At 52.2% G+C, this 12,306-nt stretch overlaps 1 protein-coding gene across 1 annotated transcript in view; it reads left to right on the top strand.

Moving 5' to 3' along the window:
- The window catches only part of C2H8orf74 (chromosome 2 C8orf74 homolog), a 28,831-nt gene extending 17,243 nt beyond the window's left edge, over positions 1-11,588 (top strand). The window contains exons 3-4 of the mRNA XM_069579439.1: positions 10,232-10,635; positions 11,352-11,588. Of these exons, the coding sequence (XP_069435540.1) occupies positions 10,232-10,635; positions 11,352-11,588 (641 nt within the window). The remainder of the gene's footprint in view (positions 1-10,231; positions 10,636-11,351) is intronic.
- The last annotated feature ends 718 nt before the right edge of the window (positions 11,589-12,306 follow it).

Here is a 12,306-nt window from a genome sequence, read left to right on the forward strand (position 1 = left end):
TATGTGTATTTTACCACAATAAAATTAAAATTAAGAAGTTCTAGTGGAAGTACTATAGTTCTGTGGAGTCCATGTCTTCTGTTCACCTTAAAAATACCCCAGTAGCGGAGGCACACTTCTTGGAGCTGGAGAACCTGGGTTTGAGTCCTGATTCTGCTTGCAAACACTAAACCTCTATTTCCTCATCTGTTAAATGGCAGCAATTAACTCTTTCATATGTTGATTGTGACCAATTAAATAAATTGATGGATAATTAAATGCTTTAAACCTATAAAGTAGCACACCCGTGCAGGCTGGCTTTATTATTATTTACTAAGAGCTGAATACTGGGCAGCAACTACATGTCCGGAGCTTTTTGGAAAGATCCTTTGGAAATGAGAAATCTAGGCCTTTCCAGCAGGTACTGAGAAGTGCACAGTAGCAGGGAGAGAAGAGAACACTCCAGAGATCTTGGGAGAGCTGTGAACTATTGGGTCCTCACTACATGGTCTGGCCAGAAGGGTTGCCTCTTCTGTTCTCTGCAACCCTCTAGCTGGAGACAGCCAACTCCCAGCCATCCTTTGCCCTTAGCAGCCGGTGTGGCCAGGAGAGAAAGCACATCAGCATCCCATGCCCCACCCCCAGCAAGGAAGAGAGAGTCTCCAGGTAAAGACCTAGGAGAGAGTGGATTGAGGAAAACCAGCCTCTAGGAGTCTGCGGAGTCCTTGGGGAAGACAGGTTTGTCCTGGAACAGCCCCCGGGGAGTGGGGATGCCTGGAATCGTCATGATGACAATGATGACAACCATATGACTCAATGAGTGCCACTGTATACCAGGGTTTCCCAGGTGGCATTAGTGGTAAAGAACACACGCCTGCCAATGGAGGAGATGTAAGAGACACAGGTTCGATCCCTGGGTCAGGAAGATCCCCTGAAGGTGGGCATGGCAACCCACCCCAGTATTCTTGCCTGGGAGAATCCCATGGACAGAGGAGCATGTCAGGCTACAGTCCATAGGGTCGCAAAGAGCTGGACACAACTGAAGTGAAGTATGCACGCACGCACTGTGTACCAAGCACTGTGGGAGCTCCGTCCCTTATGCTCACATCTAACCCTACGAGTTAAACACTTTTACTGCCTCCATTTTACAGATGAGAACACCGATGGCCATAGAGAGAGGCAAAATACCTCATGCAAGTAGTTAAGAATCAGAAACAAGCTAGGAGCCCACAGCCGCCTGAATTCCCAGTCTCTGCTCTTACAACCACAGAAAGTTCTGAGGCACAGCCCCAGCGTCAAGGCCATCTTCAGGCCAGGGGCTGCCCTGGGCTCCTGGGTGGCCTCCTTGCGACTCTGCATGGTGGCCAAGAACAGAGCACGTGGCGGGCAAGGTGCAGTGTGACCGGATCCTGGGTACTGTGGTCTTGGTGTCCGTCAGGCAGCAGCCATCAGCATCCAGGCAAGACCCTCCACCAGCAAAAAAAATGACACCTCGCTGAAGGTTCAGGTGATGGTTAGCATTCTTAGAAGTAAATATTTTTTAAAGAAAGGGTTGTGCACTATCTTTTAGACAGAGTGCTATTGTACAGTTAAGACTACAGACAATGTAAGCGTAACGTTCACGAGCACTGGGAAACCGAAAAATTCAGGGGACTCTATCGCAATGTTCGCTTCATTGCAGTGCTCTGCAACTGAACTCAATATACGTCCAAGATCTGTGTGTGTTTGCCTCCAATAAATCTAAGAAATGATGCATAGACTTTACCCTTTCTGACCATTTGCTGAGCTTATTAGCATACTCTGCTGTGTTCATCAGCATATAAAGGACACCTGTTTAATTTCCCTGGCTCCAACCTATATTCAAGGCCACGCATTTCTATGGAATACCTGTTGCAAAACAACCTTTGGAAAACTGTGACCGAGAGTGTTGGGGGCCCCTTCCAGTGTCCATCTCCAGGGTTTACTAAGCAAGTCCAAGCCACTTCAACCTGGATGCTGAAAGAGGCCTCCGCAGGTCAGGCTGGGGTTGGAACTCCGGCTCTGCAACCCTCCAGCTGTGTGTGTGCATGCGTGCTAAGTTGCTTCAGTAGTCGGGTTCAATTCTTTGCCACTCTGGACCGTAGCCCACCAGGCTCCTCTGTCCATGGGATTCTCCAGGCAAGAATACTGGAGTGAGTTTCTATGCCCTCCTCCAGGGGATCTTCCGGACCCAGGGGTCGAACTTGCGTTTCTTATGTCTCCTGCATTGGCAGGCTGGTTCTTCACCACTAGGGCCACCTGTGTGCCCTGCAGCATATCCCTTGACCTCTTGGAGCCTCAGTTTCTCTCGAAGGTAAAGTGGGGATGGTGGTTATACCTGCTCACCTTGCCGGGAGGCCTTGGGCAGAGCCTGAGATGACCCAGGGCATGCGGGCCAACAAAGGGAACTCCCTGAACAAGAGCCCTCTCTTGCCCAAAGAAAACACACACCCTCTTCCGAGCTGGCACCAGCACCCTGGGGTGGATGAGTTTGGCAGAACCTTGTCAAGGGCAGAAAGGGGGCCGTCGGGGGCAGCATTCAGGACCCCAAATGGGGGTGGGGCGGAAGGTCCTGGCTTTCCTCTTCTTTCCCGCCGTCCCAGGCTGCGCTGGCAGGAGCTCAGGTATTGGGAACTGTAAGCCAGGTCGGGCTGCAGCCTGACCGGTTTCCTCCCCTCGCAGCCAAGGCGGGGGCAACCAAACTGGTTTGTCAGGGGCCACCAGTGGCACCTGGATTCTCCCACTCATGCCCACCCAAAAGCAGCAGCTCCTCTTCTCCCTTCCCAAACCCCCCTTCCATGTGCTCCCCCTGTCCAGCCCCAGATCCTACAGTCTGGGTGGGGGGAAGGGAGGGGGCCCAGCCAGCCTGATCCAGGCCCCGTGCCCCTTTGCCCTGATTCTGGAGCATCTAGGCTGTCATCCCACCCACGCTCTCCGCAAGCTCCTCTCCTGACTCCCACCGGCTCCGTGCAGGTGCTGGCCTCCAGGCCCTTGGGGACCGTCTTCAGGAAGTTCCCAGCAGCCAATGCAAATGAAGCCAGCCACTCCCTGTAATTGAAGAGCAACTTGCAAGGACAGATCTGGCCGCCTGGCAGCTGGAGGCTTCTCCGGGAGACTTAATCCTTAGCTTTCTGAGTCATCGGGGGCTTCTCGGCTTGAGACAAAACGGCGGGTGGTCCAGGGGCCAAGCGTGTCTTGTAATCCAGCTTTGGACAACCTCTGCTAAAAACCAGAACTGGTCCAAAGAGTGTCTTGGGGCTGAAAGTTAGAATTCCGCCCAGGACAAGGCCCACACTTGCGTTTCATGGCTGAGGTCATGGCCAAGACTGTAGGAGGGCATCTGCCAGGGAGACAGGCAGCTGGGACACCTGCGGGTGTTAGCACGACGGGACCCAAGGACTTCTCACTTCAAACCTGGGCTCCATGCTTGGCTGCTGGCCTGGCCGAATGGGACAGTGATGGCTGCCCCCATCGGGAGGGTGTGGGTGACCCCAGCTCCACGCAGGTACTGCCCGGCCAGACAGGAGGAGAGCAGAGCACCCTCCGGCAAGTTCAGCTCTGCAAAGCCCAGAAAAACTTCCATAATTCACCTCCCCAAGTCCACAGGTGCCTCCACACAGGCCTCAAGTCCAGCTTTGAGCGTCAGAAACCAATGACCTCACACTGCTACCCACCCTGTGGGACACATTCCCTGGCCTTCTCCATCATCCTCCACACACCATCCTTCAGAAATACCCTCCCAGCATCTCACTTCTCAGCTTAAGGCCTCTGAGTGGCCTACACTCTGTCCTTCCGTAATACCTTCCCAGCATCTCACTTCTCAAGTTAAGGCCTCTGAGTGGCCCGGGGCTCTCACCTGAGATTCTTAACCTTTCCTTTAGGAATCTGACGATTCTCTCTATGGACACTCTCCTCAGAAAAAAAAATGCACGCAATATTCCAGATGCAATTCTGGGCCCCGGTCAGTCCCGAGAGCCTTCCTTGGATGTCCTCACGTTTCATGAATTCCAATTCAAGAGCCCAGCTTCTGTGGTGAAGTCCAGTGCTCTCACATGATCTATACAGCTTGCCCTCTGCAGACTGAAGCCTTCAAGCCCTCTGTCCCCAAGTTCAGACCCTCAGACTTCAGTTTTGCTTCCCAGAAACTCCAAACCAGGTGTGGTCCCTTTACGCGTCCAGAGTGCACTCCACTCGCCTCTGGTCTCTGCCCTTGCTGACCCTCCGTCAGGACTGCCTATTCCCACCGACTCCCGCCAAACTCCTCCTCGTTGTCCCACACTGGACTCCACAACCTCCCTGAAGGAAAGCTTCCCCCGCTCCTACACTCAGCATCCTGGGTCAGGACATTTCCCTCGTGTGAACATCTCTCCTGGTGTCTGGATTTGCCCTGAGCCTGGGCACCTGCTCGCATGTTGCTTTTGCAGGAACCCTCAGGTCTTGCTGTCATCATGTCATGTACACAAGTGTCATACAAAAAGAACAGGGACTCCATTCTGGCAGTCCGTTGGTTAAGACACCACGCTCCCACTGCAAGGAGCGCAGGTTTGATATCTGGTTGGGAAACTACGATCCCACATGCTGTGCAGTATTATGGTCAAAAAAGTAAAAAAGAATTAAACCAGAGACTGTCATTTTCTATCCATCCCTCCACAAAAGCAGAAAAGAGTAGAACAGATGCCCACCAAATCCGAGCAGTGCAAAGCTCATGTCTTTGCAGGAAGAGACCAGGCACCAGGTGTCACGGTCTCTCGGCAGAGAAGAGTGTTATGGGGCTTTGGCTCCAGCCTTCTACCAGTTGGTCAATCTGTGATGGCCCCTGGGTATGAAAGTCTGAGTTCTCTGGCTCAGTCTGCCTCATAACTCTGGTGGAAGTCAGGCAGCAGTTCTCATCCAGACCCCATCCTGGAGTCAGGGGTTGTTTTTCTGAGATGGTTGGGAGTATGTGTATATGGGAGGGAGGGGGTGCTGTATGGAACCCAGGGCTCCCGCTGGTCCCTGGGGCACAGGTTCAGGGGTGAAGGGGACCCCAGGATCAGCAGCCAGCTTATTTCCTGGCACAAGAGACACTCCAAGGAATGCATGGGTCACTGGTCTCTGTGACACAGGTGGGAAGCTATGGGGCTCGATTAGAAACGGGAGGAAAGTGTGTTGCTCTGGAGTTGCCGGAGCTGTGTCTCCACCCACGTGGTTTTATCACTATCATTTCCCTGAGAAGCTGTCGTATTTATTTATTTTTCTGGGTGGGTGGTTGTTGTTTAGTTGCTAAGTCATATCCTACTCTTTGCGACCCTCATGGACTGTATCTCTCCAGGCTCCTCTGTCCATAGGATTCTCCAGGCAAGAATACTGCAGTGGGTTGCTATTTCCTTCTCCAGGGGATCTTCCCCACCCAGGGATCGAAACTGAGTCTCCTGACAAATTAAAATGTATCAATTTGTCAATAATTGAGAAATAAGTGCTGAAGTTACACCCCATGATTTCCTCATCCACCGCCTTACAGAGTCACCACTCCAGTTTGTAGTGAGAACACTCAGGATAGACTCTTGCAGCATATTTCGAATACACGGAGCAGTGGGGACGTCCTCTGTGACCCATCTCCAGTGCTTTCTCGTCCTGTATAACTGAAGCTCTGTCCTTGGCTCACAGCTCCTTGTGTCCCCCTCTGCGTCTGCGAGTTCCACCTGTTTAGACTCCAAACACGAGTGAAACCCTGCACTATTTGCCCTTCTGTGTCTTGCTTATTTCATTTAGCATAACGTCCTTCAGGTCCATCCATGTTGTTGCGAATGACAGGATTCCCTTCTTTTTAAGGCTGAATAGTATTCCACTGTATGTGTGGGAATCACAGTTTATTTAACCATTCATCTGTCAACAGACCTGACCCGACACAGGCTGTTTCCATACCTTGGCTCTTGCGAATAACGTGGGGGTACAGCCACAGCTTCAAGATCCTGGTTTCATTTCTTTGGATGCGTACTCTGAAGCGGGATTGCTGGAGCCTTTTGAGAAGCCGTTTTAGAGATTTTTTTTTCCCCTAATTGCCCAACCTCATCAAATTTCAAGAACATAGGTATTCTGTATGTCTGATTATATACTATATGCATATCTGCTTTATACATTATAAAGCTTACTCTTTATATTCAATGCAAGGTTAAAGATGAGTAAATAACATTTTAAAATTAAATTAAATTGAAAAATGATTAACATCAAACTTAATTGTACTTTCTGAGTAACTTTTAATGTAGCTTATTTATGTACCTAATTTGTAATTGTCAAATTATATAAGCAAAGAAAAGTGAAGTGAACTCGCTCAGTCATGTCCGACTCTTTGCAACCCCATGGACTATAGCCTACCAGGCTCCTCCCTCCAAGGGATTCTCCCTCCATGGGATTTTCCAGGCAAGAGTACTGAAAAATTTATATAAATATATCGTGACAAGAGCAATGCAAACAATTCTTACAAAGTCATTCAAAACTGTTATTTTCCTGGGAAAACAGTGGGAAAAATTAATTCCTTAAAATTATTTTCAGTAAATTTAACTTTCAACTTTTGCTTAATACAGCGAGGTAACCAGTTGATAAGGGATGTGGGGTGGGTGGTCTAGGAGACCTCTGTGAGAACCAGGGGCCCCACTGGCTGCTTTCTAGCCTACCAGCCCCAAGTCCTCAGCATTCCCATTCCTCAGATGAGCCACATTTTCTCCAACCCCTGGGCCTTTGTACACGCCGTTTCTCCTGCCTGCTTCCTCCTTTTCCACCTTTCTTTGCTCAGTGATTCCCTCTGACACAGCCCATCCCAGCTCCTTCCCCACTTCCTCAGGGACCTGCTCCCTGACTTCCTTGAGAAAGTCCCTTCTTTCCACGGTGTGCCCACCCAGCACTAAGCAGCCCTGAGCACGATTATACTGCGTGTGTTTCCCCCAGCACTCCACCACCTTCCTGGACCACAGATGAGTTCTTGAGCCATGGAAGGAAGGCCCCCTAATGAACACTTGTTGAAGGGATAAGTGAGTAGCTCCGTTACTACACTCCACATGTCAGTTTGTCCATTACTCACTAGATATGTATTGGCCCTCACTGAGCACAGAGCGCTGAGCTGGGGCTGAAAAAAAAGACGGGATGTCATCTGCCCACCTGTCTCCTCCCCCCCAGACTGGAAGCTCTCTGAGGGCGGGGGTCACAACAGAGGTATGTCCCACCTGTGCCATATCCTCTTGGTGGCCCTCCTGCTCCTTAAGGGTCCCCAGGAAAAGGCTGTGAGTCAGGCAGGCCTCCATCCCCCTCCACACCCGACCATCGGTCCTGATGCTCAAATCTGCCCTTGCTGCCCATGCCTGCTGACCTGGCACTCTCGGGCCACAGTGCCTCCTGTCTGGGCTGGGCTGAAGTCTCCCCGCAGGCCACCACATGACCACGGTCTCCCTGGGCAGGCCCTGGGCTGCCTGGAGTACAAAGCCCTGGCTTCTAACACAGCACTCACGGCCCTCCCATCTGCCTTCCTCCCACCTCTCCACTCAACATGCGGTTTTCCGCCTCCCCCGACAGGTGCCAACGACAACAAACGCAGTCTTGTTCCCCGCCCCCCTGTGCCATGTGGCTCCTTGCCCCTTGGATCTTGCTCAGGCGGCACCCACGCCGTGCCCCCCCCTCCCCATAATCTTTCCTGGCTCAGTCCCACTCAGCCTCTGAGAGGTCGCTTAAGTCTCGTCCTCTCCAGGAGAACCCATATCCTCAACGGAGCATTCCCCATCGCCTGATTCTGTTCCTTTTTACACATGTGTCAATATCAGCTTGTGTATCTCTCCTGTGAGAACTCTGAAGGCAAGAGATGTGCCTAATAAAACATCCTAATGTTGCTAGAACTTAGCACACTACTACTACTACCAAGTCGCTTCAGTCGTGTCCGACTCTATGCGACCCCATAGACGGTGATTAATAGGCCCTCGGTAACAGCTTGACACACTTACTGTGGATGGATAAATGGCTGGATGCACATGCATGGACGGAAAGACGGTTGGGTGGAGAGACGAGTGACTGAGTAGTGAGTGAATGGACGGTAGGTGAATGGAGAGATGGATGAACGGGTGGCGAGTGGACATTCGGATGGTGGACAGATGGATGGAGAGAGGAATGGATGAAGGGAAAGACCTATGGAGAGATGCAAAGATGTGGCCTGGAGAGTTTTCTCACAGTGAACAAACACTTCTTTTCCTGGAGCATTCAGTGACTCCTGCCTTGCAGTGAGCTCTGTACAAGGCACTTGGACACGCCATCCCATTTGATCCCCCTAACAATGCTATGAAGTAAATATGACTATTCCCCCATTTTACATCTGAGGGAATGGTGGTCCAAGAGTCACAACTAGGAGGAGACAGAGCTGTGTCCATCACCCAGGCCCAGCACCCTCCCCTACCCCATGCTGAGACAGGGTACTATCTTGGACCTTGGAGTTGCTGATTTGCCTTGAAAGGAAGGGAAAACACAGCCCACTAACCTTTAATTCTGCTGGATGGAGAGGCTCCCCCTTCCCCCAGGAGTTGCTGTTGTTCAGTCGCTCGGTTGTGTCTGACTCTGTGACCCCATGGACTGGAGCACGCCTGGCTTCCCTGCCCTTCTCTATCTCTTGGAGTTTACACAAATTCATGTCCATTGAGTGAGTGATGCCATCCAACCATCTCATCCTCTGTCACCCTCTTCTCCTTCTGCCCTCAAATTTTCCCAGCATCAGGGTCTTTTCCAGTGAGTTAGCTCTTCGTGTCAGGTGGCCAAAGTATTGGAGCTTCAGCTTCAGCATCAGTCTTTTCAATGATTTTAGGGTTGATTTCCTTTGGATAGACGGGCTTGATCTCCCCCGGGAGGCTGAAGCCTACATCCTAGTGACGCTTCACAGCACTTTCTACTGAGGCTCAAGGTGGAGCAGCGCTCCGTGTGCTAACGTTTCTCTAAAGCCCTGCTCTCAGACTCTGGGGAGAGTTAAGGTGAAAACACTCACGCAGAGCCAGGACTGAGGAGCCACGCAGAGCCAGGACTGAGGAGCCAAAGTGAAGGCAGAATCAGCAGGTGGGGAGGGCTTGAGAAACAGCCCTATGGGCCGGGCAGAGACAGCCCCTCCTGAAGGCCCAGCGGCACTCTGGCAGGGCCTGAAGAGGGTGGTCACCGGTTGAGGGGGATCTGCAAGCAGGCTGGCCTTCACCCCAGGAGAAAAGCCAGGTTCCCTGTGTGCAGCACCTGGTCTCCGTCTTCATAGCGGGGGCTGTGGAATCCCCCTGTCTTTGCCCGAGCTCTTGTCCTGCAGAGCTGACACTGAGTCAGGGGGCGAGAGAGACACGGCTGAGCTCATGGTGCCCCTGCGGGTGGCATCTGTATGAGGGTCCAGGGTCCTCTGTCACTTGTCCTGTCCTCTCCCTGCCAGAGATCTGTCCACAGGGCACACACCTCACTCAGCAAGACCCTTTACTGAACCACCTCTGTCTTGAGATGCAATCATATGCTGGGGAGAGTCCTGCCCTCCTGACCACACTCTTACCCTGAGCCTCTGATGGAGTTGTGAGCAAGAGGCATGAAAGGTGGACTTCTCTGGTGGTCCAGTGGTTAAGAATCTGTACTTCCATTGCAGGGGCCATGAGTTTGATCCCTGGTCAGGGAACTAAGATCCTGTATGCCACACAGTGCGGCTGAAAAGTAAACAAATTAAAAAGAGAGAGATGTGAAAGGAAGAAGATGGGAGAAGATGGTTTATCCTCCAAGGAGCATTGCTCAGTGCTACCCTCAGGGCTGACCTCTACATGGTCTAAACAATACTTGCCTAAGTCAGTGACCCAAGTGGCCAGTATAATGTCCCTGTCTCTGCAACCATCTCACACTCCACTCATATCAGAATCCCTTTTATACTCTCACCTCCTTCCTGAAGGGTCTGAAGTGGAAATAGCATAAAGCACAGCTGAAATAAGCCTTTAAAACAAGAGCTAAATGTCAAAATATAGGCAAGAAGTGGGATAATCATATAAGAAAAAAATAGGATAAATGTAAGTTACTGCATAAAATTGCCCCCTGAGCTTCCCAGGAGCCAAGGGAAAAAGGGAAACATGATACACTCCATGGCTTCCTCAACCTAAAAAATGGTGACATACAACAGTTGGTAGGACATGGTCTCTGGGGTCAGCACACATCGATCAGCCATCCCGGCTGCTTTGGTCTGGTTCATGCTTGCTACCAGGCCCTTCTGTGCCCCCAGGTTGCTCCGTCACCGAGGCCGTGACAATCCTGGGAAACAAGCTCAGAGATCACCAGGGGCAGTTCAACACCACCCACCTGCTGGCCCTGTGCGACTATTTCCACAACACCTTCATCCGCCACTACAAACTCTACCAGTACGTCCTGGGCCAGGACCGGGATGTCAACCTGACTGTTACCAACCTGGAGGTGTGCACGCCGCCCCAGCCGCTCCCACTGGCCGAGGGCAAGGACCGGGAAGTCTGGAAGCATGAGCAGCAGCTGGAGGGGCTGAGCACGGCCGAGGTGCAGAAGCGGACCCACATGCTGCTGCTGAAGGGGGCCCTGCGCCTAGAGCAGCAGCACCTGCTGCGGGAGACGTTCTCCAGGCTGCCTGGGCGGCAGCACCAGACTCTGAACAGAGAAGTGAGAGGGGCCCGTGGGGCAGGGGGCGGCTCTCCTGCCCCAGTCTACGTCCCTTCCCGCCAAGAGAACCTGCGGGCGGGACCCTGGGGTCCTCCCCCCTGGGAGGGCGCAGGAGGGCACAGGCTTTGTGCACATGTCTCATGAAACATCCTTCAGATATACAATTCATGTCCCCATTTTAGTGATGAGATGGCTGAGGCTCAGAGGGTTTAACTGATCACCCAAGGTCCCCAAGCTGGCATGTGGTCGAGTTTACATTTGGACTGAGGCCTGGTTGACCCCAAAGTCCAAGTTCTTTCTAGCACAGATTCCACCAGAGGAGCCCCCGGTTCCAAACCACCATAGACTCCCACAGTGCCCTGCTTGCCTGCAGAGCTGGCATTCATGGAGGCCTGGGGGATGAAGGAAGGGCCATGGAAGTTTCTTCCTCTCCCCGCCTTCTGATCTTCTGCCAGGGCCTCCCACTGGCTGAACCCTGTCAGTAGCGACAGGTCAACGGAGCTGGTTGATGCACCTCTTAAAAGTCAGCCTCCTGGGGCATAGAGTAGGGTGGAGATGGACAGAGAGTAAGTCTGGGGAGCAGGGGATAGCAGGTCCCAGCACACTGAGAAAGGAGGCAGCTGGGTTGAGAAGTAGCACCTGTGGTGGGACTCTGCCTGCAGATGGCCTCAGCTTTCCCCAGACCCTGCTTACCAGCCACATTCTGTTTCTTGCAGGAGCTAGAGAAACTCATCAATGAGGCCATTCACATCCAGATCGAGTGCCTCAAGGAGCTGCTGCAGTATGAGATACAGATAACCTTTGATATTTTGGACCTGAAACTTCAGAAGAAGACTCTAAACCTCAACGCTCCCATCCCTCCCTTGGTCCCCATTGCTGGTCAGTCAGGCCAAGACGAAGCTCTTAAGTTGTCCAAAACCAACAAAGGGAAGAAAGCAAAAGCAAAGAAGTAGAAGACCCCTGATGTCTATGGTCTGAAAACTGATTGAGGAAGAGCCATTTTCAGTTATGAAAGGATTATGTGATGCGCTCAGCACCCAAAAGGTCAGAGGTTTCTAGTGATTAAAAGAGACACACAGAAGTCCTGGCTGCAGTGCTTGTTGAATGTCTGTTTCTTGCGTAACAGTTACGTGGGTGAAGGAGGTGGGGCCAGGGAAGACACAACATATATTGCATGTTCTGTATCTTCTTGCTGGACACCACCTTTCGCCTCCTGAAAATCCAATCCAAATAGATTTTCCCTGCAGGGTGGGAGAGGGCTGTTCCCATGAGGCCAGTCAGACACCACTGGTGACTAAGCCTGAGCTCAGACAACAGACACGAACAACACAGCAGCCCCGGGAAGGTCTCAACAGGTGAGAGGGAGGGTGGTCCTGTCCCTCAGGGGAGACCTGCAGCACCGTCGGGGGAGCAGGCGCTGGGACCCCCTCCTCTCTGAGGAGCTACCACGTGCAGCCTGCTGTGCCCACCGGCTTTCCAGCTGGAGGGCGCAGAGCCCACACCTCTGGAAAACACTTCCTTCTGTGAGAATCCATCTTGTTTAGCCTGAGACAGGGGAATGGGCACCATCCCGGAGGCCAGAGGCCCAGCGTTGCACCCGGCACTGTTTGCGTCTGTGACCTTGTCCACGTCCTTTCTGTCTCTGAGCCCAGTGCTCCCTTCTGTCAAGTG

This window comes from Ovis canadensis, chromosome 2 (genome assembly GCF_042477335.2).
Source record: "Ovis canadensis isolate MfBH-ARS-UI-01 breed Bighorn chromosome 2, ARS-UI_OviCan_v2, whole genome shotgun sequence".
Taxonomy (NCBI): Eukaryota; Metazoa; Chordata; class Mammalia; order Artiodactyla; family Bovidae; genus Ovis; species Ovis canadensis.